Genomic DNA, 24,137 nt, shown 5'->3' with positions numbered 1-24,137 from the left:
TGTGAATTCCATTTTAGCGCCTCCGTAGCACAACTGGAAGAACGAAGGTACGTTGCGCCCTTTAATTAGAAAAGGCCTAAGTTCGATTGCCGTCGTGATGGGAGGAATCTTTATATGGAATTTTTCAATTGAAAGTGAGTTAGCTGATCTCATATGGAGGTAGCAGGGTTTTTTTCTCCCAGAAACTCAGGTTTTTCATCCCACATACAGACAAATCAGCCTTCAGAACACACACAATTTACAGAAAAAAAATACTAGTTGTGGTGGCGATTGTGGGCGGTAGATGGCACTGGTGTTGCTTGGTAGTAGAAGTTCGGTATAGTAGTGGAGACAGGGAGTAGTACAGTGGGTGTCCTCCCGCGATGAGTCTTCGGACTCCTTGGAGGTGTCACGAATAATAATAATAATTTAACTTAGGATTTTAAACATATGTTTCATAGAATAGACATGGCGCCAATGCGACGAAAAATAATGGCGTCCAAAAATACGACGCATTGGCGCCATGTCTATTCTATGAAACATATGTTTAAAATCCTAAGTTAATTATTATTATTATTATAATAATTTATAATTATTATAATAATCGTGAGATTGTTGTGGTTGAAGAAGGCCAGAATGTGAGTGAAAATAGTGGCTTGATAGGGAATTGAGATGTTGTACAAGATGGCAATGAGAGCAGTGATCAAAGAGAGAGTGAAAGCAATTATACAGAGAGAGAAAATGGTTTAAATGATAAAAAAAATGACAAATTATTTGTAAGGAGTGAGATTGAGTGGTTACGCAGAGTGACACACAGTGCGCAGCGGCAGTTGGAGCACCTGCAAAACTCTTTCCAAAATGACTCGGCTAACGGAAATAAGTGTTTGAAAGGAAAAATAAACGTAAGAACAGGAGAGTTTCAGAAATGAAGGAAAGAGTGTTGTACGGTTATTAAGAGGTGTGATAGATGGGAGGTCAACTAAATCGTACTTACTGGGTGTGAAATTTAAGGATGTAAGTGAGAGTATTAGAGCACAAAAGCAGAGGGTGAAAGAATTGATAGTTGTAGTGGGTACGAATAAATTGAAAGGAAATAAATTTTTTATGAGAGAGGACTTGAAAGTATTGTAAAAGGTCACAAAAGAAAAGAGTGACAGAGTTAGGATGGTGATTCTGTTGCCATGGTACGACAGAGAGGAGTTTAGAAGGAGGGCCATAATCACAAATGACTTTATGCGCAGGTTATGCAGACGGTGTGGTGTGGAATATGTGGACGTGTGGAATGAGTTTGATGGGCGAAAGGATTTATACAAGATGGATGGCCTGCATTTGAATGGATTTGGTGTGCGGAGACTGGAAAAAGTGTTCTGAATGAAGTGAAAATGAATGTGCAGAATCAGGGAAACTAGAACTACCAAGGAGGGGGGGGGAGAGAAGTGGATGTGCAGACATCAGTGAGACAGTTGAGTGTAAGAATGGTTGTAACGTACCCGAGCCAGTACTAAGGACAAGTAATCGGAATGGGATAGTTAGCATAATGCATCAAGATAAAGGTGGGACAAAGGGACCTCTGCATTTCATGTATGCTAATGCCAGGAGTATTAGGAACAAGAAGGAAGAATTTTTGGGCTTGGTTGGCTCTCCTAGCCACAGGTTACTGGCATTAGTGAAACATGGCTGATGGAAGATAATATAGTTAGTGGGATAGAATGTGTGGGTTATAGTGTTTAGGAGGGACAGAGAGAATAAAATGGGGGAGGAGTGTTATTGATCATAGCTGATGAACTGCAGCCAAGGAGAATTGAAGTAGTATTGCAGGGTAGTGAAAAGAGCTCATTTGAGGCTATTTGGTGTGAGATTGAGATTGGCAGAACAAAATACACAGTTGGGTGCAGCTATAGACCAGGTGATGGAATAGATGGTGGGGATAGTATGCATAAACAAATTGATGAAATAAGAGGAAGGAGGGTAATTATTATGGGTGATTTCAACTATGGTAACATTGATTGGAAGGAGGAGAGGACACATGTGAGGAAGGAACTGGATTTTATTTAATTATTAAGGGATAACTATCTGAAACAGCATGTAATTGAAAATACTAGGGGTTTGAGAGTGCTTGATCTGGTAATAGCATCTGAGAATTTGACTGTAATGAATATGACAATGTTGACACCTATTGGTAAGAGTGATCATAAGGTCTTGACCTGGGAGGTGGCCTAAAGGTGTGGAATTTTCGATTAAGACAGGGTATATGTGGAATTACCGTGCTGGCATGTATGACAAGCTTAGGAGATTGCTTGGTTCAGTGCCATGGCATGTAAAACCGCAAGGGCTGGATGTCAATAGAGAATGGGAAGTGGTCAAGGAGCATTTACAGGAGGTTATGGCTGATTGTATACCTAGGATCCGAATAGTTAAACAAGTAGGGGTTAAATGGATGAATAACACCATTAAGCTTCAGCTGCAAAAAATGAAACAACTGTGAAGGAAATTTAAAGAGAAAGGTGACCTGCAGGCACACAAATGGTATAAAGCGCAGGCCAGAAGGGTAACGAGTGTGGTAAGAAAACCAAAAGTGGATTATGAAAGGAAACTAGCTATGCAAGTTAAAGAGAATCCCAAACAGTTCTTTCAATATGCTGCATGCAAAAAAAAAAAAACTGTACACGGCAGAATGATTTTAAGGAATGCCGATGGTAATGAGGTCACTGAATCAGTCGATATAGTGGAATTACTGAGTGAGCACTTTGCAAGAGTATATCATCCAGGAGGTGACATTGAAAGAATGAAGGAACCATTAGTTATACAGGAATCGTGATGAATGAAGTGCAGGTGAATAGTCTATTACAGAAACTTAATGTGAATACATCTGTGGGATTGGATGGTATACTAGCACGGGTCTAGCGGCTAAAGAATTACCAGCGCCCTTGACCATGTTGTTTAATCTGTGTCTCAGGTCTGATTTAGTCCCGAAGGTGTGGAAAGAGGGGAAAATAGTTCCACTGCATAAAGGAGGATCCAAGACTACTGTTGAAAATTACCAACTGATCAGCATATCAGGAGTCATTGTCAAGGTCCTGGAGAAAATAGTCAAGGGAAAAATACAGGAATGGATTGATGAAAATGAGATACTGTATATGGGTGTCAGCATGGCTTTGTGAAGGGTAGATCATGTCTCAGTAACTTGCTCAAGTTTTATAACACAGTGACGGCTGAACTGGATAAGGGTAATGGGTTTACAGTGATACTGCTGGACCTGGCTAAGGCCTTTGACAGGATACCACATGGAATTCTAATCCGTAAACTGCAACATATGGGAATCGATATAGGGTTTGCAAGAGTGAGATGGATAGGTGGGTTGCTGATAGAGAGATATCAGAGAGTAGTTTATTCAGGAGTAGAGTCCAAAAGACGGCCTGTGACTAGTGGTGTGCCTCAGGATTCTGTTCTTGGACCACTGCTGTTCAATTTGTTCACTAACGATATAGGGAAGGATCTAAGAGGAACAGTTCATTTCTTCGCTGATGATGCAAAGTTGGGTAGGGCAATAGTGAATGCAGAAGATGTCAAAATCTTGCAGGATGATTTGGATAGATTGGAGTTCTGGGCTAATGAGAATGGATGTCAATTTAATGTGACAAAATATAAGGTTATGCATTTTGGGATGAAAAGATTAGCAGCAGTATACCACACTGGTGGAACTGTACTCCAGGAGATTGATGAGGCCAGGGAATTGGGAATGTTGGTGGATAGGGAGATGAAGTTTTTTTTTTTTTTTTTTTTTTTTTTTTGCAGTGGCTGATTTAGCCACTGCAAAAGTGGCTAAATCAGCTCATCAAATCACTTGGTTGTTGAAAAATACTTTGACGAGCAGAGACAAGCAAGTTATTGTTCCTCTGTACCGAGCCTTGATAAGACCTCATCTCGACTACTGTGCCCAGATTTGGTCACCTAGGTTTCTTCTGGATGGGGAGGAGGTGGAGAGGATCCAGAGGCGAGTGACCAAGATCAAGATGATAGCAGGTCTATGGAATGAACCTTATGAGAACAGGTTGAAGATTTGTGGGTTGCAGAAACCGGTTAATAGGCAGAAAAGGGGAGATATGACTGAGACATTCAAATTGCTGAAGGGTTTCTATAAGATTAATTCAGAGGATAATTTTGAGATCAGGACTGGTGGTGGAAGAACTAGGTGACATCTATGGAAGCTGGGCAAGAGTGTGGTTAGCAAGGGTGTTAGTGCTGGGTTCTTTACTTTTAGAGCAGTAAATGAGTGGAATAAGCTGCCAGAATCTGTTGTGGGTGCTATGACAATGAATGAGTTCAAGGCAAGGTATGATAGATACTGTGAGAATGCCAAATAGTTGTGTGGACATGATGTTTAGGGCCTCCCTCGATGAGTCTAAGGACTCCCAGGAGTAGCCCGTAATAACAAAAAAAAAAAAATAAATAAAAATAAAATGCTGACTTGAAGTAAGGGGATACTGATTCCATTGTAAAAGGCCATTTGGTTTTCAAAAGGATGAAGAGATGTTGGAGAGGGTCCAGAAATGATTGAATAAAATAGCTTCTGATCTCTGCAATGTTGAATATGAAGAAAGGTTGAGAAGATGCAATCTGCAGAGTCTAGTGGATAGGAGGAAGAGCTGTGATATGATACAGATGTACAAGTTGATAAGGAGGTTGTTACAAAATTAACATTGAAGAGGTTTTTCATAAAATGGTGGGAGATTGGGGAAGAACAAGAGGTCATCCTTGGAAGCTGTATAAGGAGGGTATGAGCAAGGAAGTGAGAAGCAGGTTTTCTGCATGGAGAGTTGTGAATGATTGGAATGCAGTGCCTGAGAGCATGGTGTCTGAAGGGAATTTGAATGTATTTAAGGCAAAGTATGATAAGCTGTGTATATGATAAAAGGGACCTCCTAGATGAGTCTGTGACTCCATGGAATCTTAGTATGATGATGTAATAATAATAATAAAGAAGAACTGAAAAAAAAGTGTGAAGTGGTAGGAAACAATGTTGAAATGAATCCATGAAACATTAAATACCAAACACAAAGTTGCCAAGAAAAACGTTTTACATCAATTGATCAACAACTTACTTTTACATGCATTAGTTTGTCTCCCAATAGCTGGTCTCCATGGCTGATCATTGAAAAAATCATCACACTGCTCACAATTAAGTCCTTTTGTGTTATGTGTACACTCACAACGGCCATACACCTGCAACATAAAAAAAAAACAAACATAAAAACGTGTAACAGGAGGTCACTTACCAGTAATTTCTCTAGAGGAGTTGCTAGTAAGGGAGTCATTTTTTTATTTTATTATTATTATTTGCAGTAAAAATAAAAAATAACAATAGTAATAAAAACTATTCCAAATTATAAATGAATTAGAAGCTGACAATGCTGAATATATGTTCTGGTGTTAACGCTTAATAATACCCAAGTTTATATGCAATGTATTGACATACCTCAAAATTCCAATAGTGATATTTGGAATGTTCACCAAACAACTAAATATTCTCAATCACAACACCACTGCAAATGTTTTACTTTTAGGTGGTTACAACCTCCCTAACTTGATTGTAACTTCTGTTTGTCAACATATAAATGCTAATATTAACTGTACTTAACATAGTGTACCACTAGTTTTCATAATGTTCCACAACCTAAGTCAATGTACAATAGTACAAGTAATGATCATGAGAAAAGACTTAAAGGGATAGATCTTGTTCTCATTAATTCAGATTCCATCCACACTATTATCACTATTCACATAATAACTACACAAAGAACAACTATAACTTTAATAGATAAGACCATGCCTCTATGTCAATGTTAACCATGCTGCCGGCCAAGACGTCTATAGACGTCAAGGTTATCATGGATCGAAGTGCATATTAAAATTGTAATACCATTGATATTACATTGAAATATATGATGGATATGAAGCATACGAGGACGCGTATTTGACCCATAATGGCCAGTAAGGTGGTTAATTAGAAAACACTGACATGATGCGAAACAGTACTAGTGCATTTTATATTCCCTTTACTCCTGAGAAAAATATTACTAATTCCAAGCAGTCTGAAATTATGATTTAGGAGTACAAGATGGTCTCTTCTTCCTCTAGGTTTATATTCTAGTGCTAGTTTAGGAATCCTATTGTTATTCATTCTTTCTATGTGGTGAAGCCAATTTTGCTGGTATTCTTCTATTTCTTGTAAGATGTTTTTTTGTATCTAATCATTCAATTATTTCTTTCTTTTGTTTTTCTTTTTATCTAATCTAGTGAGTCCCAGGAGAGGTCTTAGAAACTTCATCTGTGCTGCTTCCAATCTTTGTCTGTTTCTTTGTTTTAGAATCCAAGTTTCCTTCCAAATTTAAGAGATGTTTTAGAGGTCATATTATGTAATCTTAATTAAGTTTCTTTAGTCATGTGTTTTCCAAAATTTCTTTTAATTATGCCATTCATTCTGTTGTAAATTTGTAGTCTTGTTTCCAATTGTGAATCAGTATTGCATTAAGAGATTATATTTCCTAGGTAATTAATTGAATTCTGTAACTTGTTCTATTATTTTATTGTTAAGCATAATTTTGGGTTTTGCCACACATTGCCATAGCTTTTGTTTCTGCTTCAGAAATTTTCATTTTAAATTTTTTTGCTATTTCATTTAGATGGTTAGTTGCAATTTGGAGTTTCTCTTCTGAATTTGAAATTAGTATAATAAATTTAGTTTAATCCTTTATCCAAGTGTAAGCAAACAAAGTTTGCACCTCAAAATATCTTCAGGACTGAGGTAAGGTGGTACAACACTTTGGCAACTCACAGCAAAGGTGTACCAAGCTCTCATCACTTCTTGTCTCAGTATCTCCCATAATGCAAAGCATTATGGGAGATACTGAGATACATTATACATGTCCTTGCAGACATGTATAATGCTATGCATTAAGGTAAGAGCCACTACCCAGACCGGTTTCAACCTTTATTGAGGTCTCGTCAGAGGTCTGCCTCCCACTGATGAGACCTCAATAAAGGTCGAAACCGGTCTGGGTAGTGGCCTTTACCTTAATGCATAACATTATACATGTCTGCAAGGCGATGTGCTTTGCATTATGGGAGATACTGAGACAAGGAGCGACGAGAGCTTGATTAACCTTTGCTGCGAGTTGCCAAAGTGTTGTACCCCCTTACCTCAGTCCTGAAGATATTTTCAGACGCAAACTTCGTTTGTTTACACTTGGATAAGGATTAAACTAAATTTATTATAGTCTAACCAAGTGCAAAATAAACTTGAAATTAGTACTTGATCTTCTGCATAAAGTATTATATTAAGCTGTATATTATTTGTTAGTTTAATTCTTCTTATAGGATTTTGTTTATATAAATGTTGAATAGAATTGGGGATAAGCCACAGTCTTGTTTTACTCTGTTATTTATAGTTATAGGTTCTGATTATGTTCCATCTGCAAATTTGATGCGAATTTTTGTTTCTCTGTATAGACTTTTTATTGTTTTAATTAACTGAGGAGGTATTTCATCATCTTGTAATATTTTCTATAGTAGATTTCTGTTCAAATAATCATACACTTTATCATAGTCAAGAAATAGAAGAAATGTGGGCAGGTTAAATTCTTTTCTTTTTTCTATGATCTGTTGCATTGTGAAAGAAACATCTGTGCATCCTCACCCCCTTCTAAAACCACACTGTTCTTCTTCTATATAATTTTCTGTATATTTAATTAGTCTGTTCTTTAAGATATTTGTATATAGTTTAGATGCTATTATTAAGAGAGTAATGTCACTGTAATTTCCACATTTGTCCTTGGGACCTTTTTTGTGAATATTTATTACTATTCCAGTTTCCCAATCTTTTTGAATCTTTTGATATTTCCAGATATTATTGAAGAGTTTAAGTAGGTTTTCTTTAAGATATCATCTGCATATTTGAAGAGCTCAGCATATTTTCCATTTCTTGATTTTTTAAAATTCTTTTTCCAATTCTTCCATTACTATTTCTTCTATACTTTCCTGTATATTGACATATTCAGTTTTGTGAGTTTTGTCATTGTTTTCCTTTTTTTCTTATTTTCCATTCCACAATATTTTAGTGTTCTATCCAATCCTCTTTGGAAATTAGATTATTTCTTAATTGGTCATTTTCTGCTGTTTGTAGTTGCCTGAAAATTTTAAAACCTGTTCTTTGTGGCTCTAATGATTTAACATATTTACTCCAATCTTCTCTGTGTATATTTTTCTGGAAAGTGTATATTCTTCTGGAAAGCTTTCTGACTTCAGCCTGTAGTTTCTTATATTGTATATAGCCAGAAGTGTTTTTGCTCTGCAGATAGATTTTAAAAGTCTTGTTTTTTTCCTTTTGATTAATTCTTTTAAGTCATCATTCCAAGTTCTTAGCCATTTTTTTGTTTTTCCTGGATTTGTAACCTAAATTTTCTTCTGTTGATTTTAGTATAGTTTCCTTTATATTATTCCAGTCAGATTCAATACTGTTATGGTTTATTTTATTTTATCTCTTATTCTGCTTTTCTGTAAGTTTCTAACACTCTCCTATTCTAGGAGGTGAATTTTAAACTGTTTATTAGATGTTGATTCTTTATCTTTCATTCTTTTGAAGTATGTAGTTCTTTTCATAAATTCAAATCTGCTTTCAACTAACATGTGATCACTATTGATTTAGCTCCCTCTAAAAACCCTTGTATCCTTGATATTATTATTTAGTTTGTTGTTAATAATAATATAATCTATTACTGATTTAGTTCCTCTTGCTTCCCATGTGCATTTATGAAGAAAGCATTGCTTTCTTCAGGCAAAATTAGAGACACTAATCTCAGTTCTGTACTGATTTTTAGATTGTTAAATATGCAGAAGTCTCTTAACAAAATTCCATTAATGATTACCGATTCCCCTCTGATCCAAAGCATCGTGTTATTGGGTTACTCCACGCAGTTAGCCTAGTTGCTTTACGCTTCGCAACCATATGCCTGGGGAAGGAGTGTCCTGGGTTTGATTCCCATCAGTGACGTGAGGAGCTTAAGGATCTTCCTCAGCCATAGCAAAGTTAGCCGGTCTTGGGCGAAGACAGCAGGGTTTTTCCCCCAGTTTATCTGAGATTTTTCATCCCACAAGCAGGCAAACCGGCCCCATGAACACACACACACACGGATCTACAGCCATAACCCCATTAGTGGGCTCAGCTCGCCTCAATAGGGACACGGGAGAAAAGGGAGGAAACTCCATATGAATAAATAAATAAATTGGGTTACTTCCCACTCTAGCATTGAAATCTTCCATCAAGATTATTGCTTCATTTTTACTTGTTTCATCAATACATTCCTGAAGTTTTCTGTAAAATTCTTCTGTTTCTTCCTCTTTTCCATCTACTAGTGCATAAATTCTGAAAATATTGAATGTTTCATTCATAATTTTCATTCTAACTTTGATTATTCTGTCTGATACCCAAGTATAATCCAAAATTTTGTTTTTCCATTTTTTATTAATTCAAATTGCAACCCTAGATAAAGCCCATTTGTTCTTCTGGAGCTTCTGAGAAGATCATGACATAATCTTCCAGAATTTGAGATTCCTTCTTTTTCTTTTTTTGTCTCAGTTATTGCTACTATATCAATGTTTTTATTTTTTAGTTCTCTGTTTAGCTCGTCAATTTTCTGTGCGATTCCATGGACATTCCAAGTCCCTGTCCATTAGCTGGGTAATTCCGATTGAATCCATCCTATTTTTCTTCTTCAGAGCTTTGTGAGTAATTGAAAAGGCTACCAACCTTTCACGGGTTAATTTGATGGTGGGGCTGCCACTTAAGGCCTCCGAACCTGCCTTCTGGGAGGGAGAGCAGCCTCCCACTGCGTGAGATGAAAGAAAATAATATAATAGGAAAGATTCATCCCTAGCCCTAGATAATTCTAATAGCAGTGGAGGGAAGGAGCAAGAGGAAAAGCCAGAAAGAAAGACGAGTAGGGACCAAACTACAGATAATATCCAGATGTATATGGCAAGGTCCAGCATCAAGTACCTCGGGTTCACCACAACCGTACTTACTAAAGTGAGCCTTTAATGACATACATACTTATTATAGTATAAGAATCTCACAAACACACTCATGGTGCAGCTGACAAGATAAGTAGGGTGTATAAAAGAACTATACAAAGAGTAAAGCTGTTCAAAGTGCTCCAGTTATACGATGTAAATGGGCCATTATATCAAGCAATACATAGTCTCTATTTGAGTTGTAAATCAGCAGTTAGAATTGAAGGAGATACAGAAGGATGGTTTGATGTTAAGTCAGGTGTGTGACAAGGGTGTACATTATCTCCATGGTTATTCATCATCTATATGGATCACATTATGAAGGAAAGCAAAATTAAATCTGATATCAAAAATTAGAGATACTAATCTCAGCTCTGTACTTCATGCAAATGTTATATTTCTAAATAAAACCATAACAAGTCTGCAGAATTCCCTGACCAAATTGAATAGCTGCTATAATAAATTTAGTATGAAAATCAGCATTAAAAAGACAAAGACAATGAAAATAGGCAGAAACATTGAAAACATCAACTGCATCCTGGATGGATAACCAATAGAACATGTAAAATATTTCAGCTATTTAGGCACAATTTTTAGTGACAATGGCAAATTAAATTTGGAAACAGATGGCAGAATTACCAAAGCTGGTATGGCAGGAAGTCAAATGAATAAATTTATATGGAATAAGAGAGAGAGTATAAAAACATTTCTTGCCACTTTGCCTCTACCAACCATCTCATTGAGTGGGATAAGAGCCATATGCCCTATATAGAAGAGAACTACCATTCAAGAACCTTCAAGGAAGCAGCTACAGTCGCCCGCACAACTAGAAACCTAAATAAAAATCAAGGTCTAACCCTACTAGAAATCAGGAAAGCTTTAATCAGATCATTAAACATCAAAGAAATGAACTTTCATGCCAATTACATCATGTGTCATAACAAATAAATCACGTTCCCGAGACACACGCATTGTCTCGTACAATACTAATTTTTGTATGAATTAGAACCATCAGTTATAACCTAGTCTGTTACCTTCGTATAGCTTACTAATTTGTATTCCCTGAAGATGCCGATAGAAAAATCGGTGAAACATGTAGGATGATAAATTAAAAAACCACTTGACTAACATTATAAAAAAGTGTAATAGTTTATATACATAATAATCAAGAAAGAATACCACACAAGAGAGAGAGAGTAGTTAAAACACTAAACTAGCTATATATAAGACAGTGTTCAAACCAATTTTAACTTATGGATCTGAGAGCTGGGTTAGAAATAAAACTCTTGATCAAAGACTGGAGACCACAGATATGCGGGTCCTGAGAAAGATTAGGAGACTAAATAAATAGCATCAATGGCAGTATAAAAAAAAAAGGGATATTAGGAAAGAACTTGACATTATTAGTATTCAGGAAGTGTTAGAGCTAATCTCAGGTGGTGGCCACTTAAACAGAATGGGAGAGGAAAATTTAATAAACGTGTTCTTTGTCAGGATGGCAGTAAAAAGACTTAAAAAGACCCAAAGAAAGAATGGTGGATTGATATAGTAAAAAGTGAGAAAACAAAAATATACACTCCTGTTCATAGAAACTGCACATCATCTGACTGGCTGAGAATTTCACTGTTGATACCAGACAGTCAGGGTTCAATTCAATTTTTCCCCTGATCGTCTTCGAACTGTCTCTCTACTGTCGGCGTCTTGCAGGTTAAACCTTTTCTCATCAGAAAAAAATTACTCTTTTCCACTGATCAGAGATTGATTTGGCATGTATCTCTTCACACCAATTTAACTGAGCCAATCTTTTTTTTTTTTGGTTAACAAGGGCTTCTTTTTAGGATGCCTGGCTTTCAGTCCCTGTCGAATGAGTTTTCTCCTGAATGCCACAACTCTCGTTTGTTTATCCCAGTCCCGTTTCAGTTCTCCGGACAATGCACAGCAATTTTTGAGGCAGAGTCTCTTTAGAACTCGATCTTGGCATGGTGTAGACTGGATTTCTTCCTGTCCCCTTTTTCCTTTCAGCAGATCTGGTTTCCTTCACTTTCGACAGCAGCCATACCACAGTAGATTGACTACACCCTTTTAGCAATTTCATGATAGGAATAGCCTTCTCTATTCAAAGTTTGAATCACACTTTTTTCTCCAAGGTATTAACTACACATACTAGCCATAGTGATTTCAGAAATGAAAATGTGAAAACTAGCTCCTTGCTATTTATAGCACACAAAATTCTGACAAATAGCAAGAACTATTACATTGTACAGAAACTTGTGGGAATAATAAATGATGCAATACAATGAAATATCTAATGATAAACCAATGAAAATGAACATTTAACTACTAAAACTACTTATGTAAGGTGTTGCAGTTTCTATGAACATGTGTGTAAGATCTGATAATATTTGAATGTTGACAGATAACATGCTAATCTGGAGGAAAATTGTTGATAGGAAGTTAGTCATAATGTAACTTTTCATGTAGTACTATCATAAGATCTTGTACATCCCTGAGGGTATGTACAAGATCTTATGATATCGTCGTCGTCATCAAATTCTTGACGAATTTGATGATGAAATTTTGAGCAGCAATGTTTCTCCCTATTTGTCCCAAAAGCGTTCAATGGGGGACTGAGATATGGGAAGCATACTGGCCACTCAATTCGATTAATATCCTTGGTCTTCAGAAGTATCTTCACTTCTCATGTATGATGTGGTGTGACATTGTCATCCATAAAAATTAATTCTTTGCTTACAGCACCACAGAACAATTGAACATGAGGTTGAAGAACTTTGTTGCAATATCATTCACCAGTCATATTCCCTTTTTCAACACTTACAGCTTGGTGAATCCATTAAGCATAATGCCTCCCCACACAATGACCACAGCACTGCTGTGTCTATTCTTTTCAAAAACATTCTTGCGATGGTGAGCACTACCATCTGCGATGGTACCACTTTCATGCCGGATCAAGTGTTATCTAGAATCAGAGAAAGGCAAAACAACACTGATCTGTAAAGGGTACATTAGCCCATTGATGTCTTTTCCAATTTTTATGGATACAACACTGCTGAAAACATGCTCTACAATTAGCTGTGGATAAATAGATGCAGACTATTGGCCTTCAAGCACATAGGACTACTAGTCACAGACATCTTGTCACAGTTTGTCAAGATATCCACGTACCGGTGATTAAATGGAGCCAACCTGCAAGCTGACCTTTCCTGGTGTATCAATTATGCTTTGCTGTTATAACCAAAATTCTGTCTTCATGCTCCATGGCAGAGTGAAGGTAATCTCTTTGCAAATGTCTGGAGCACATTCCACTGACTTGAAATGCTGCCCAGAGCCTGAATATAATACTGTGTGAGATTCCAAACTCTCTAGCAATATCAGTAATTTTGCAGCCTTCTTCGAGCTTTCTAATAATTCTTCCTCATGTGAAATAATCTAGATGATGTCCATGAGAAATTACAAGATGTCTAAGTTTGCAACTTTATTCCTTCATGAAAAGAGCTTCCTTCAAACACCGTTCACTTAACACAGTCTTTTGCCTTTTATCCTGTTGAGTGCTACCACGTGATCCCATTAAACATGATTCAAAAATTTGAATGGTACCCATTTCTACTTGAAATCGTCAGTTACACAAATTGTCACAAGCTGATTTGTATGAATTTCAAGTTGTAATCTTCAGAAATAGTATTCATCCTTGGGTTTTGGACATCAGTGTATGCGCACGCGTACACACACACATGCTGAATCACAAGCCACATTGGTACGTACTACATATTGGGCTGAGAATAACTGCTTCGTCAACCATTAACCATGGTTGACAAAGCAATTAACATGGAAAATATATAAATAATTAAAAAATACACAAATAAAATATAAAAAAAATGCCATAATTATATTAGGAAAACCACATCAGAAGTTATTTGTTTCTTATAGTCCTGTTAATTTAAATTTCTGTTTACTGCCTGAGAGTTATGTTGTTATCCAATTAAATTTCTCTTCTTCTGGTATTCACTATATTAGTTACTCTTCTTGTTTAGATGCTATGTGGGTCATAGGTGAGCCATCCAAATCCTTGAGACTTGCAGGCCATCATTTTGTTGAGACTTGGTTGGTTGATAAGAATTTTATAGGCTTCCTTGAATTTATGTTTGTACAGTAGCCCCTCCCCCAATCTGCATTTCGGTATCCGCGGTTCGAAAAAAGCATGCAAAACGATCGAACGCCACACCGGTTGAAACATGCATATGTGCAGGCTGAAAATTTGTCGAAACAAGCTTGTTTTGCTAGGCGCATGGACTTAAACCTGCGTGTTTGTTCCTGTTTAGTTTTACTGGAATTGTTGAAGAAAGGAGTCAATTGTCTGTCATTGCAATTAAAATTGTGTTTAAATTCAAGCAAATAAATTGTGAAAAATTTAAAACTGGCTTCAAAACCTAAGAGAAGACATGAAGTGTTCAGTATTAGTGAAAAATCAAAGATTATCGATATGATTGAAGTACAAAAAAGTCGATTGCAACCGTTGCCAAGATCTATAATAAAAACGAAACTTTGATACGTGAAGTGTTGAAGAACAAAGAAAAAATTCGTGCCAGTCTTTCCATTGCACCCAAATCTGCAAAAGTTACAGTGCGTGATAAGACGTTACTCAAGGTAGAGAAAGCTTTGAATTTGTGGGTGGAAGACATGACAAGAAAAAGGATTCCTATTGATGGTAACACGTTACAGCAAAAAGCATTGATCCCATATGAAGATATGCAGCCACAAGACGAAACAGAAGAGGAAAAAAAGTCATTTACAGCAAGCAAGGGCTGGTTGCATAGATTCAAAACTAGGTTTAATCTAAAAAAAATAAAAATTACGGGTGAATCTGCATCGGCTGATGAGAAAGCTGCAGCATTGTTTCCAGCAGAATTTTAAAAAATTATTGCAGAGAAAGGTTATCATCCTAAGCAAGTTTTTAACTGTGATGAAACCGGCCTTGTTTGGAAGAAAATGCTCCAACAGACCTACATTCATAAAACTGTGAAGCAAGCACCAGGCTTTAAAGCATTTAAGGACAGATCGACACCAGTACTTTGTCGCAACGCAGCAGGTCATATAATTAAATCTGGCCTTGTTTACCGAGCACAGAATCCATGTGCCCTTAAAAACAAAAACAAAAGTTGTCTACCTGTTTTTTTGGCAATCAAATCCGAAAGCATGGGTCACGGCCGTGTTATTTGGAATGGTTCCATCGATGTTTTATTCCAGAGGTGAAAAAATACTTTAAGAGGGAAGGATTACCATTTAAAGTTTTATTGATAATAGACACCGTTCCAGGACACCCTGAGTCACTAGTCACCGAAGATGAAAATGTTCAAGTGGTTTTCTTCCCACCTAATATGACCTCATTGCTTCAGCCACTCGATCAAGGTGTCATTAGATGCTTCAAAGCCTCATATGTTCGGGAGGTTTTCGATATGATTCATGCAATGGTTGAGGATTCTGCCGATGTTGGAGTCATGGAATGCTTTAAATCATTCTCAATTGCAGATGCAATTGTATTCATCAAGGGAGCGATGGAAGCATTGAAACCAGAAACGGTAACTGCATGCTGGAAGAATTTGTGGAGTGATGCCATTCATAATTCCCAATACGTCGCTGATATTAACTCACAGATAACAATGATAATTAACACAGCACGGAAAATAGGTGGAGAGGGATTTGACGACATGACAGAAGAAGAATTGAATGATTACATAGATGGACACTGTGAGGTATTCACTAACGAGGATCTTGCCAAATCTTCTACAGAAGAAGATGACGATGAGGGATGAAAGTGAACAAGAACCACCAGCATGGACACTTGAAAAACTGAAACATTAAAGGAACAGATAATGAATTATGATTCAATGATGGAGCGCAGCATAAAAATTATTCGCATAATAACAGAAGCTTTGGAACCTTTGCAGAACCTGTTTACTGAATTGAAGAGACAAAAACGGCAGCTTCCAATAACAATGTTTTTTAAAAAAGCTTCTACTATCGATGATCCTCAGCCGTCTACATCATTTGCTCAGTAGGCAAGCAAGCAGCCGACTGCTAAAGATTTGGAAGGTGAATAAATATGTAGCTGAACACAACAAGGTGTTCTGATCTCAGTTGATTCTTCCTAATAAAAATAAATTTTATTAACAACTGCATTTTCATTAGCATGTTTTCTCATTTTGTTCTGCATAATTATTATGTGGGTTAAATTTCATTTGTTTAAAGACGAAGTTTTATTGAATGAGGCAAATTTTTGGTTCATACTACTCAGGGATGCTTTCTACCGCATTTGAGCACACATTCCATTGCTCCTCGTAGATTCTAAAGAGTAAAAATTGTTTCATGATCATTTTAAATAAATATGTAATATTATTATCGAGGAGCAAATGGAATGTGTGCCCAAATGCGGTAGATAACATCCCTGGATAGTACAAGTGCATTGGTAGTCTAGAAATTACCTGATTTAATAAAACAATAACTCTTTTTTTTATTATTTATTTAGCCATACAATTTAGTGTATATATTATATATTAACTACATAACATATTCACTAAAGAACCCTACAGTCCTAGCGCGTGAGACTAAGTCAATTTACTAATAATTTCCTGCTTCAATTTTGCTATATATGCGCAAAAATCTGGGTCTAACTAGTGGTTCGCTACTATCCGCGGTTTCAGGTATCTGCGGAAGACGATGGAACCAAAAACCCTGCGGATATGGGGCCTTACTGTACTGTGTTTTGGTTTTCCAGTCAATTTAGTGGCATGTTTCAAGTGCATTGTCAGGAAAGTCTACTTTTCCGAAACCATGTGTCATTTATGTTCTCTCCTAACATACTTATTTTTAATATGATACTGTCACTTATGCCATCTATTCACTCCACAATCTCCAGTTTTTGATCAAGTATTTTATTTGAAGTGAAAATGGTTTTGGTTTGAACACTGTTGTATATACAGCTAATTTAGTGTTTTGACTAATTTCTTTCTTACTCCACATAAATTTATTCAGCTAACTTTCTCCCATACCGGCCTGATTAAATACGATGGCAAATTAAACATGTCTATTTTCATACAGGCAGTCAATGGGTTACGGATAAGATACATTCCTGAGAAGTTAGGTCAGATTTGTATGTAATTTGAATCCCTGATGAACAGCACATATACAGTAATAATAATAATAATAATAGCAATACTATAATGGCTCATATGTGGCAATAATAATACAGCTCTCCAATGTCAGTACAGTACTGGTTTAGCTGTTGTTTTTTTTCTTTGTTCAATAATTTCTAGATTGTAACTGAAAATAAATTAACCATCATGTATTATATTTGCAGTGTTTTTTTTTTTTTTAAAGTTTTATCGCATTTTAGCACATAATAGTAATGAATGTATCTCTCAGATACACGTGACCTATGCTGCAGTTTTTTCGACCACAATCTCCGCAGGGTTAAAGATTCACACTAATGTTTCATCAATGCCTTGCTTACTAGAAGGGACATTTTTAAACAAGAAGGTAGGCAAACATTAATTAGAAGATGATGATGGAGATGGTGTTGGAGAGAATGAAGTGGATGCTGTAGAATCAGGATTTGAATCAGGATCAGATTCTCAGGCTAGAGAGGATGGATTTGGTGCTATGGAATCAGGATTTGATTCTGTTGCTGGAGGAGGAGAGCTTAGCGCTGAAGCTGGATTCTTGAAAAAGGAATCTAGGGTTGTTTGCATTGGTCTTTTTCTTTTTTTCATCATAAATGTCCTTGTAGGTTGATGTTTTGCAGTGTTAAAAAGACCTGTACGGTAAACCTTTGTAAGCTGCTCAATGGGCTTCAATGAGGCTTCAGCTAATTCTTTTGTTGTAAACTTTCTTGGCTCTGGATCTTCTGATTCGTCATGTTCTTGTGTTTCTATCAGCTGCTTCTCTATCTCTCCATAAGGTCTTCATTGGTTAATTTTTGTGAATGGAATTCTAGTAAGTCAATGACATCATTTTCATTGATGTCCAACTGCAGTGCATTGACACTATCCACCACCGATTTTCTGGCTTCTGTGATGTCTTCTGTGAATCCACAAAAATTATCACAGAATTGAGGGCACAGCTTGTTCCACCCCCCCCTTCATTGTTGATTGCTTCACTTACTTCCAAGAATCAGCAATGTTTCTGATGGCATCATAGTTATAATTCTTCCAGAACTCTCTCAAGGTCATCACATCATCTTCGATAGCCCTGACTGCTGGTGGGAATGTATGCTGTAAGTAATAAGCCTTAAATGCAAAAATGACACCTTAGTCCATTGACTGTAGTAATGATGTAGTGCTTGGTGGTAAAAATACAACCTTACATTTGGGTACAGATCATCTAAAGATGTTGGATGCCCAGGAGCATTGTCTAACATAAGCAGAATTTTAAAGGGAATTTTCCTTTCTGAATGTTCCATAGCAGGAATAAAACAGTTCAAGAACCGATCTTCAAACACTGCAATTTGACCCAGGCCCTTAAATTTACTTCCAAATAATGGAAAAGCTAATTTGTGGATTTTTGCTTTGGAGACATGATCATAAGGGTAATCAAAGACTCACAAAATTGAATAAAAAAGCGTAAAGATGCTGTGCCAACAAACCGCTTACATCATGTGCAGGTTTATATCTCCATAGTTGAGCATTCGACCAGGAATGCTCAACTATGGAGGTATAAAAGTCGTACAGTGGCTGCACTGCATAGTTCAGAAGGCTTGGTAAGATGGACGAATTCCAGATGATTGGAGTAGAGCTCTCATAGCACAATATATAAAAAGGGAAATAAAACTGAATGTGAGAATTACAGAGGCATGTCATTACTGAGTGTTCCTGGTAAGATATATGCAAGTATACTTGAGAAACAGTTGAGAAGGATCGTGGAAGAAAAGCTTGGTGAAGAACAAGCTGGATTCAGTCCAAATAGAGGTGTCAGGATCAGATTTTCACTTTACGACAGATAGTTGCGAAATCGTGGGAATATAACAAAGAGCTGTATTTAAGTTTTATAGATCTGGAAAAAGCATATGACAAGGTGCCAAGAGAGAAGCTATTCGAAACGCTACAGTTATATGGTGTTAATGGGGTATTATATCAAGCAATACTTAGTCATTATTTGAGTTGTAAGTCAGCAGTTAGAACTGAAAGAAGTACAGGAAGATGGTTTAATGTTAAATCTGGTGTGAGACAAGGGTGTACATTATCTATAGGGAAAAAGCAAAAAACTGAGATTAACACCTCCAATTTTGATATCAGGTTTAATACGGACGATGTTATACTTCTAAATAAATCCACTACAAGTCTGCAAGATTCCCTGACTAAATTGAATAACTGTTGTAATAGATATGGTATGAAGGTCAGCATTAAAAACACAAAGACAATGAAAATAGGCAGAAACATTGAAAAAATCAACTGCATTGCGAATAGAGAACTTATAGAACAAGTAAAACATTTCAGCTACTAGGCACGATTTTTAGTGAAGATGATAAATTAAATATTGAAAAGACAACAGAATCAACAAAGCTGGCATGGTAGGAAGTGAACTGAATAAATATATATGGAATAAGAGAGGAATTAGCCAAAACACTAAATTAGCTGTATACAAGACAATGTTTAAACCAATTTTAACTTATGGATCTGAGAGGGTTAGAAGTAAAACACTTGACCAAAGACTAGAGAATGCAGATATGAGAGTCCTGAGAAAGATTAGAGGCATGACAGATGGCATCAATGGCAATATCATATTAAAAATGAGGATATTAGGAAAGAACTTGATATTGTCAGCATCCAGGAATGCATTAGCAGAGCTAATCTCAGGTGGTTTGGTGACTTAAACAGATTGGGCGAGGAAAGATTAGCAAGATAAGTGTTCTCTCCCAGGTTGGCAGGTAAACGACCCAGAGGAAGACCAAGATATAGGTGGATTGATACAGTAAAAAGTGCCTTAGAAGACAGAAATATAAGATCTGATAATATTGAAGTCTTGACATTTAACAGACTGATCTGGAGGAAAATTGTAGATAGGAAGTTAGTAATGATGTAAATTTTTCATGTAGTATTATCATATCCTGTACACCCCTTGAGGGTATATATCAGGAATTTGATGATGATGAGATCTCAATTTTTAGATCAAGTAGGGATAATATGTACCCATGTCGCACACCTGATTTAACATCAAACCATCTTTTTTGTACCTCCTTCAAGTCAAACCGTTAACTTATAGCTCAAATAGAGACTATGTATTGCTTGATATGATGTCCAATTTACACCATATAAGTGTACCATTCTGAAGAGTTTTCCTCTTGTGTTATGCCTTTTCCAATCTATGAAACAAAGATAAATCCTTATTATATTCCCAAGCCTTCTCAACTATTTGTCTTAAAGTGAAAATCTGATCCTGATTTAACTGTATTTCGCCTGAATCCAGCTTGTTTTTTTATCAAGCTTCCCTTCCACAAATTTTCTTAGCAGTTTCTCAAGTATATCTGCATAAATCTCACCAGGAATACTCAGTAGGAAAATACCTCTATAATTCTCGCATTAAGTTTTATTTTCTTTTTTATAGATGGGTACTATGACAGCTTTACTCCAGTCATCTGGAATTCGACCCTCTGACTAGGCCATCATAATTATGCAGTGCAGCTACTATAAATAAAACCTTTATATATCCATATTTGAGCATTTCTAGTTGAATATCATCTACTTCAAGTATTGATGTCTTCCTGACTGCATTCCAGTTGGGTGTTTTTTACCACTGTGCTGACACCACTTCTTTCATTTAGCAATCATTCAAAGTAGTTACTCAAAAATCCAGAATAATCTTCATCTTCACTTTTCAAGTCACCTTTATTATCTCTGATTCCTTTTACAGTACTCTTCCCTTTATTTCTAAGCTTTTTCAATAGCCTCCAGAATCTTTTGTCAACCTTCTGATATTTAGTTTCTATGTTCTTACCAAAGTCAAATGATGACTTTTGTTTAGCTAGCTTTACAAAGTGCTTCACTTTCTTACATTTTTCTCTGTATTCTCTAAGAAACACAAACTGACTTACTTGCCAGAAACTTTTGATATCCTTTCTTTTTTTCCTTGACTGCCTCTTTATTAATTCCTAAGTTCATCATGGGGGTTCTGATTTTTCTATCCTTACAGATAACCTCACAACATGCTTCCTGAATCAATCACTGTTTCTATGGGGTTTGTGAGTGAATCTCCAAGGTTAGATATTTGTTTTCAAATTCTTTCATTTTTTCTTGAATGATGTTTGGCATTTCAGTTTACAGTTCACCTCCGAAAGCTACTCAATTTTCATTTGTTTTAAAACTTTTTTACATGCTCTTCTTTTCAATATGAAATTCAATTTTATACTGATAAACACTAAAGAGTAATCACTTCCTATTTCAAATCCTCCATATACTCTTGTATCCTGGACCAGTGGGAAACCATCACTATCAACAATAACATAATCAATGAGACTTTTTCTTATTTCTTGCATCTTCTCCCCGTGTGAATTTGGGCATATTTTTATGTTGGAACATAGTGTTAGTAATAAATAGTCCATGTCCTGAACAGAAATCCAGCAGGTATAAATCCCCAACAAAACAAAACTTTTCCTTTTTTGTTGTGTCAGATGTCTTCTCCTTGAAATATATCTTGATACCTTGAAAAATTCCTCCATTTGTTTCTTAGGAACCTTCTCTGAGATCAAAGGAACAAATAAGTCTCATTGTCTAATTCCCCATTCTGATATTTGCCCATATCACTCCTTGATAATACCTGCCATTCAAGAAGATATCTTAGTACATTCATTCATTTTTCATTTCATTCATCTTCAAGGCCCACCTTTCCTAATTGGATTGTGGGGGGGAGCAGCTGCAAAAGAGACTTCCAATGGTCACGATCCCCTGCCACCAAGCTCAGGTGTTCTGGTGGGACTCCCAAATGTGTCCACCCAAGGTTTTGGACATAATCTATCCAGTGAGTCCTTGGCCTTCCACGTGGCCTCCCACCCTCTGGCTTGGCAAAGAAGGCCTGCTGGGGAGCCTCTCTTGTGGCATTCTGACCAGGTACCCATACCATCGTAACTGTGATCTCTCAACACAGAGAAGCAGCAGTTGAGTATTGAGAGTTTCCCGAATTGCAGAGCTTCTGACTCTATTAAGTCCTGTCAGCCCCGCAATCCCTCAAAGGAACCTCATTTCAGCTGCTTGGATTCGTGTCCGCATTCTTTGGGTCATTACCCAGCTCTCATGACCATAGGTGAGGATGGGGACATAGACTGTATTGAAGAATTGAAGACAGCCAGCTTTGCCTTCTGGCTTAACTCCTGCTTCAATACTACCGAACGGCCAAGCTCCCGCAATATTGTGCTTGCTGAGCCAATTCGAGTATCTAGCTCTATGTCCCACTTTCCATCACTCACGAATATGGACCCAAGGTATTTAAATTTCTCCACCTGCCTCAGTGAGACTCAGCTTGTGCACTGGGATGGTTGCCTTGAGACCACAAATGTTTCAGTTTTGGCCACACTGATCTTCATCCCAGCTTCTGCACAAACAGCTACAAACCTATCCAGGGTCCACTGGAGGTCATCTATGGCAGAGCTAAGCAGAACTAGGTCATCTGAAAAAAAAACAGACATCCAATGCTACATCTTCCAATTCTGACACACTCACTGCCTCAGCTGTGCCTATCAATCCAGTCCATAAATATTATGAAAAAGGAGGGGTGACAGAACACACCCTTGATAGAGACCAATGGAGATTGTGAAAGGTTCAGACTTTGTGCTGTTTACCCTGACACAAAACTCTGGACATTCATATAGGGACTTGATGGCAGCTAATAGTTGGCCATCCACTCCATACTCCTGTACTACTTGCCAAAGCTCATCCCAAGGAACCCGTTCATATGCCTTCTCTAAGTCCACAAAACATGTGTAGACATTCTTGGCATATTCCCAAGATTTCTCAAAGACTTGCCTTAAAGTGAAGATTTGCTTCTACCAGGACAAAAGCCACATTGTTCTTCTTGGAACTTCGACTCAACCATGCTCCTGCATCTTCTTTCCAAGCACCTAGAATATACTTTCCCAGGCAGGCTGAGCAGAGAGATGCCATGATAGCTGCTGTAATTTCTCGTCTCCATTCTTGAAGACTGGTATTATTATGCCTGTCTGCCACTGCTTTGGTGCTCGGCCAGAGAACCCCATCTCAATTTAAGGCTTTTAGCATTTCGGGCCGAATTTCATCATCACCTTGTTTGCATTTGCATAGGATGAATCTAATCTTTCTCCAAAGGATTCCCAAGCCCTCTGCTTTGCTGCCTCAGCAGTAGCTTTTTGCACCTCAGCGTACCAGAAAAGCATCTAAGGTGAGAGCTTTACTGACCCTAAGTCATGTTAGGTAGGCCTCCTCTTTTGCCCAGACAGCTTTTTGGACCTCTTGGGTTCTACCAAAGGTGTCCTTTTCTCACTGCCCATTGCCATGCTGAGCCACTTTTTGCCACAGCATGGGAGTGCAGAGGCAGTAACAGCTGTTCTGAACAGCTCTCACTCCTCCTCAACATCTGAAGTATGTCTGGGAATCTCTTTGAACCTAGAGGAGATGTCAATCTGTAAATGTCTTCCTCACAACCTCATTTTCCAATGCCTCCCATTTCACGCAGTATACCTGCTTAGGTCTACCATCGTTGATGGTAGCATTTAGTTTCTGTAGCCGTAGAATGCAGACAACAAAGTGGTGGTCAGTTGACAGTTCTGCCTCTCTCCTCACACAAACATCCAGCATTGAGGAAAATAGGTCTGTTGAGACTATAAAGAAATCAATCAGAGACCTTTGTCCAAGTGTATTCCTGTACCAGGTATACTTATGGGCTTCTTGGTGCTGGAAGAAAGTATTCATTATGGACAAGCTGTTTGTACAGCAGAAGTCCAATAATTTCAACCCATTTGCATTAAGGTCAGGGTCTCCGTTCCTCCCAACCACACCACCTCCGTGTCTGGTCATCTGTTCCAACATGTGCAATGAACTCACCATAGCAGGACT

General features: G+C 37.3%; 1 protein-coding gene across 1 annotated transcript in view; it reads right to left on the bottom strand.

The window, feature by feature from the left end:
• Positions 1-24,137, bottom strand: part of LanB1 (laminin subunit beta-1) — a 754,433-nt gene that overhangs the window by 458,357 nt on the left and 271,939 nt on the right. Inside the window, exon 8 of the mRNA XM_090400882.1 lies at positions 5,082-5,202. Within this exon, the coding sequence (XP_090257008.1) occupies positions 5,082-5,202 (121 nt within the window). The remainder of the gene's footprint in view (positions 1-5,081; positions 5,203-24,137) is intronic.

The sequence above is a fragment of the Typopeltis vanoorti genome, chromosome 11, assembly GCF_054136105.1.
Source record: "Typopeltis vanoorti isolate ZY-2024b chromosome 11, IOZ_Tvanoo_1.0, whole genome shotgun sequence".
Lineage (NCBI taxonomy): Eukaryota > Metazoa > Arthropoda > Arachnida > Uropygi > Thelyphonidae > Typopeltis > Typopeltis vanoorti.
The sequence above is the reverse complement of the archived record's forward strand: the minus strand, read 5'-3'. Positions and strand labels throughout refer to the sequence as shown.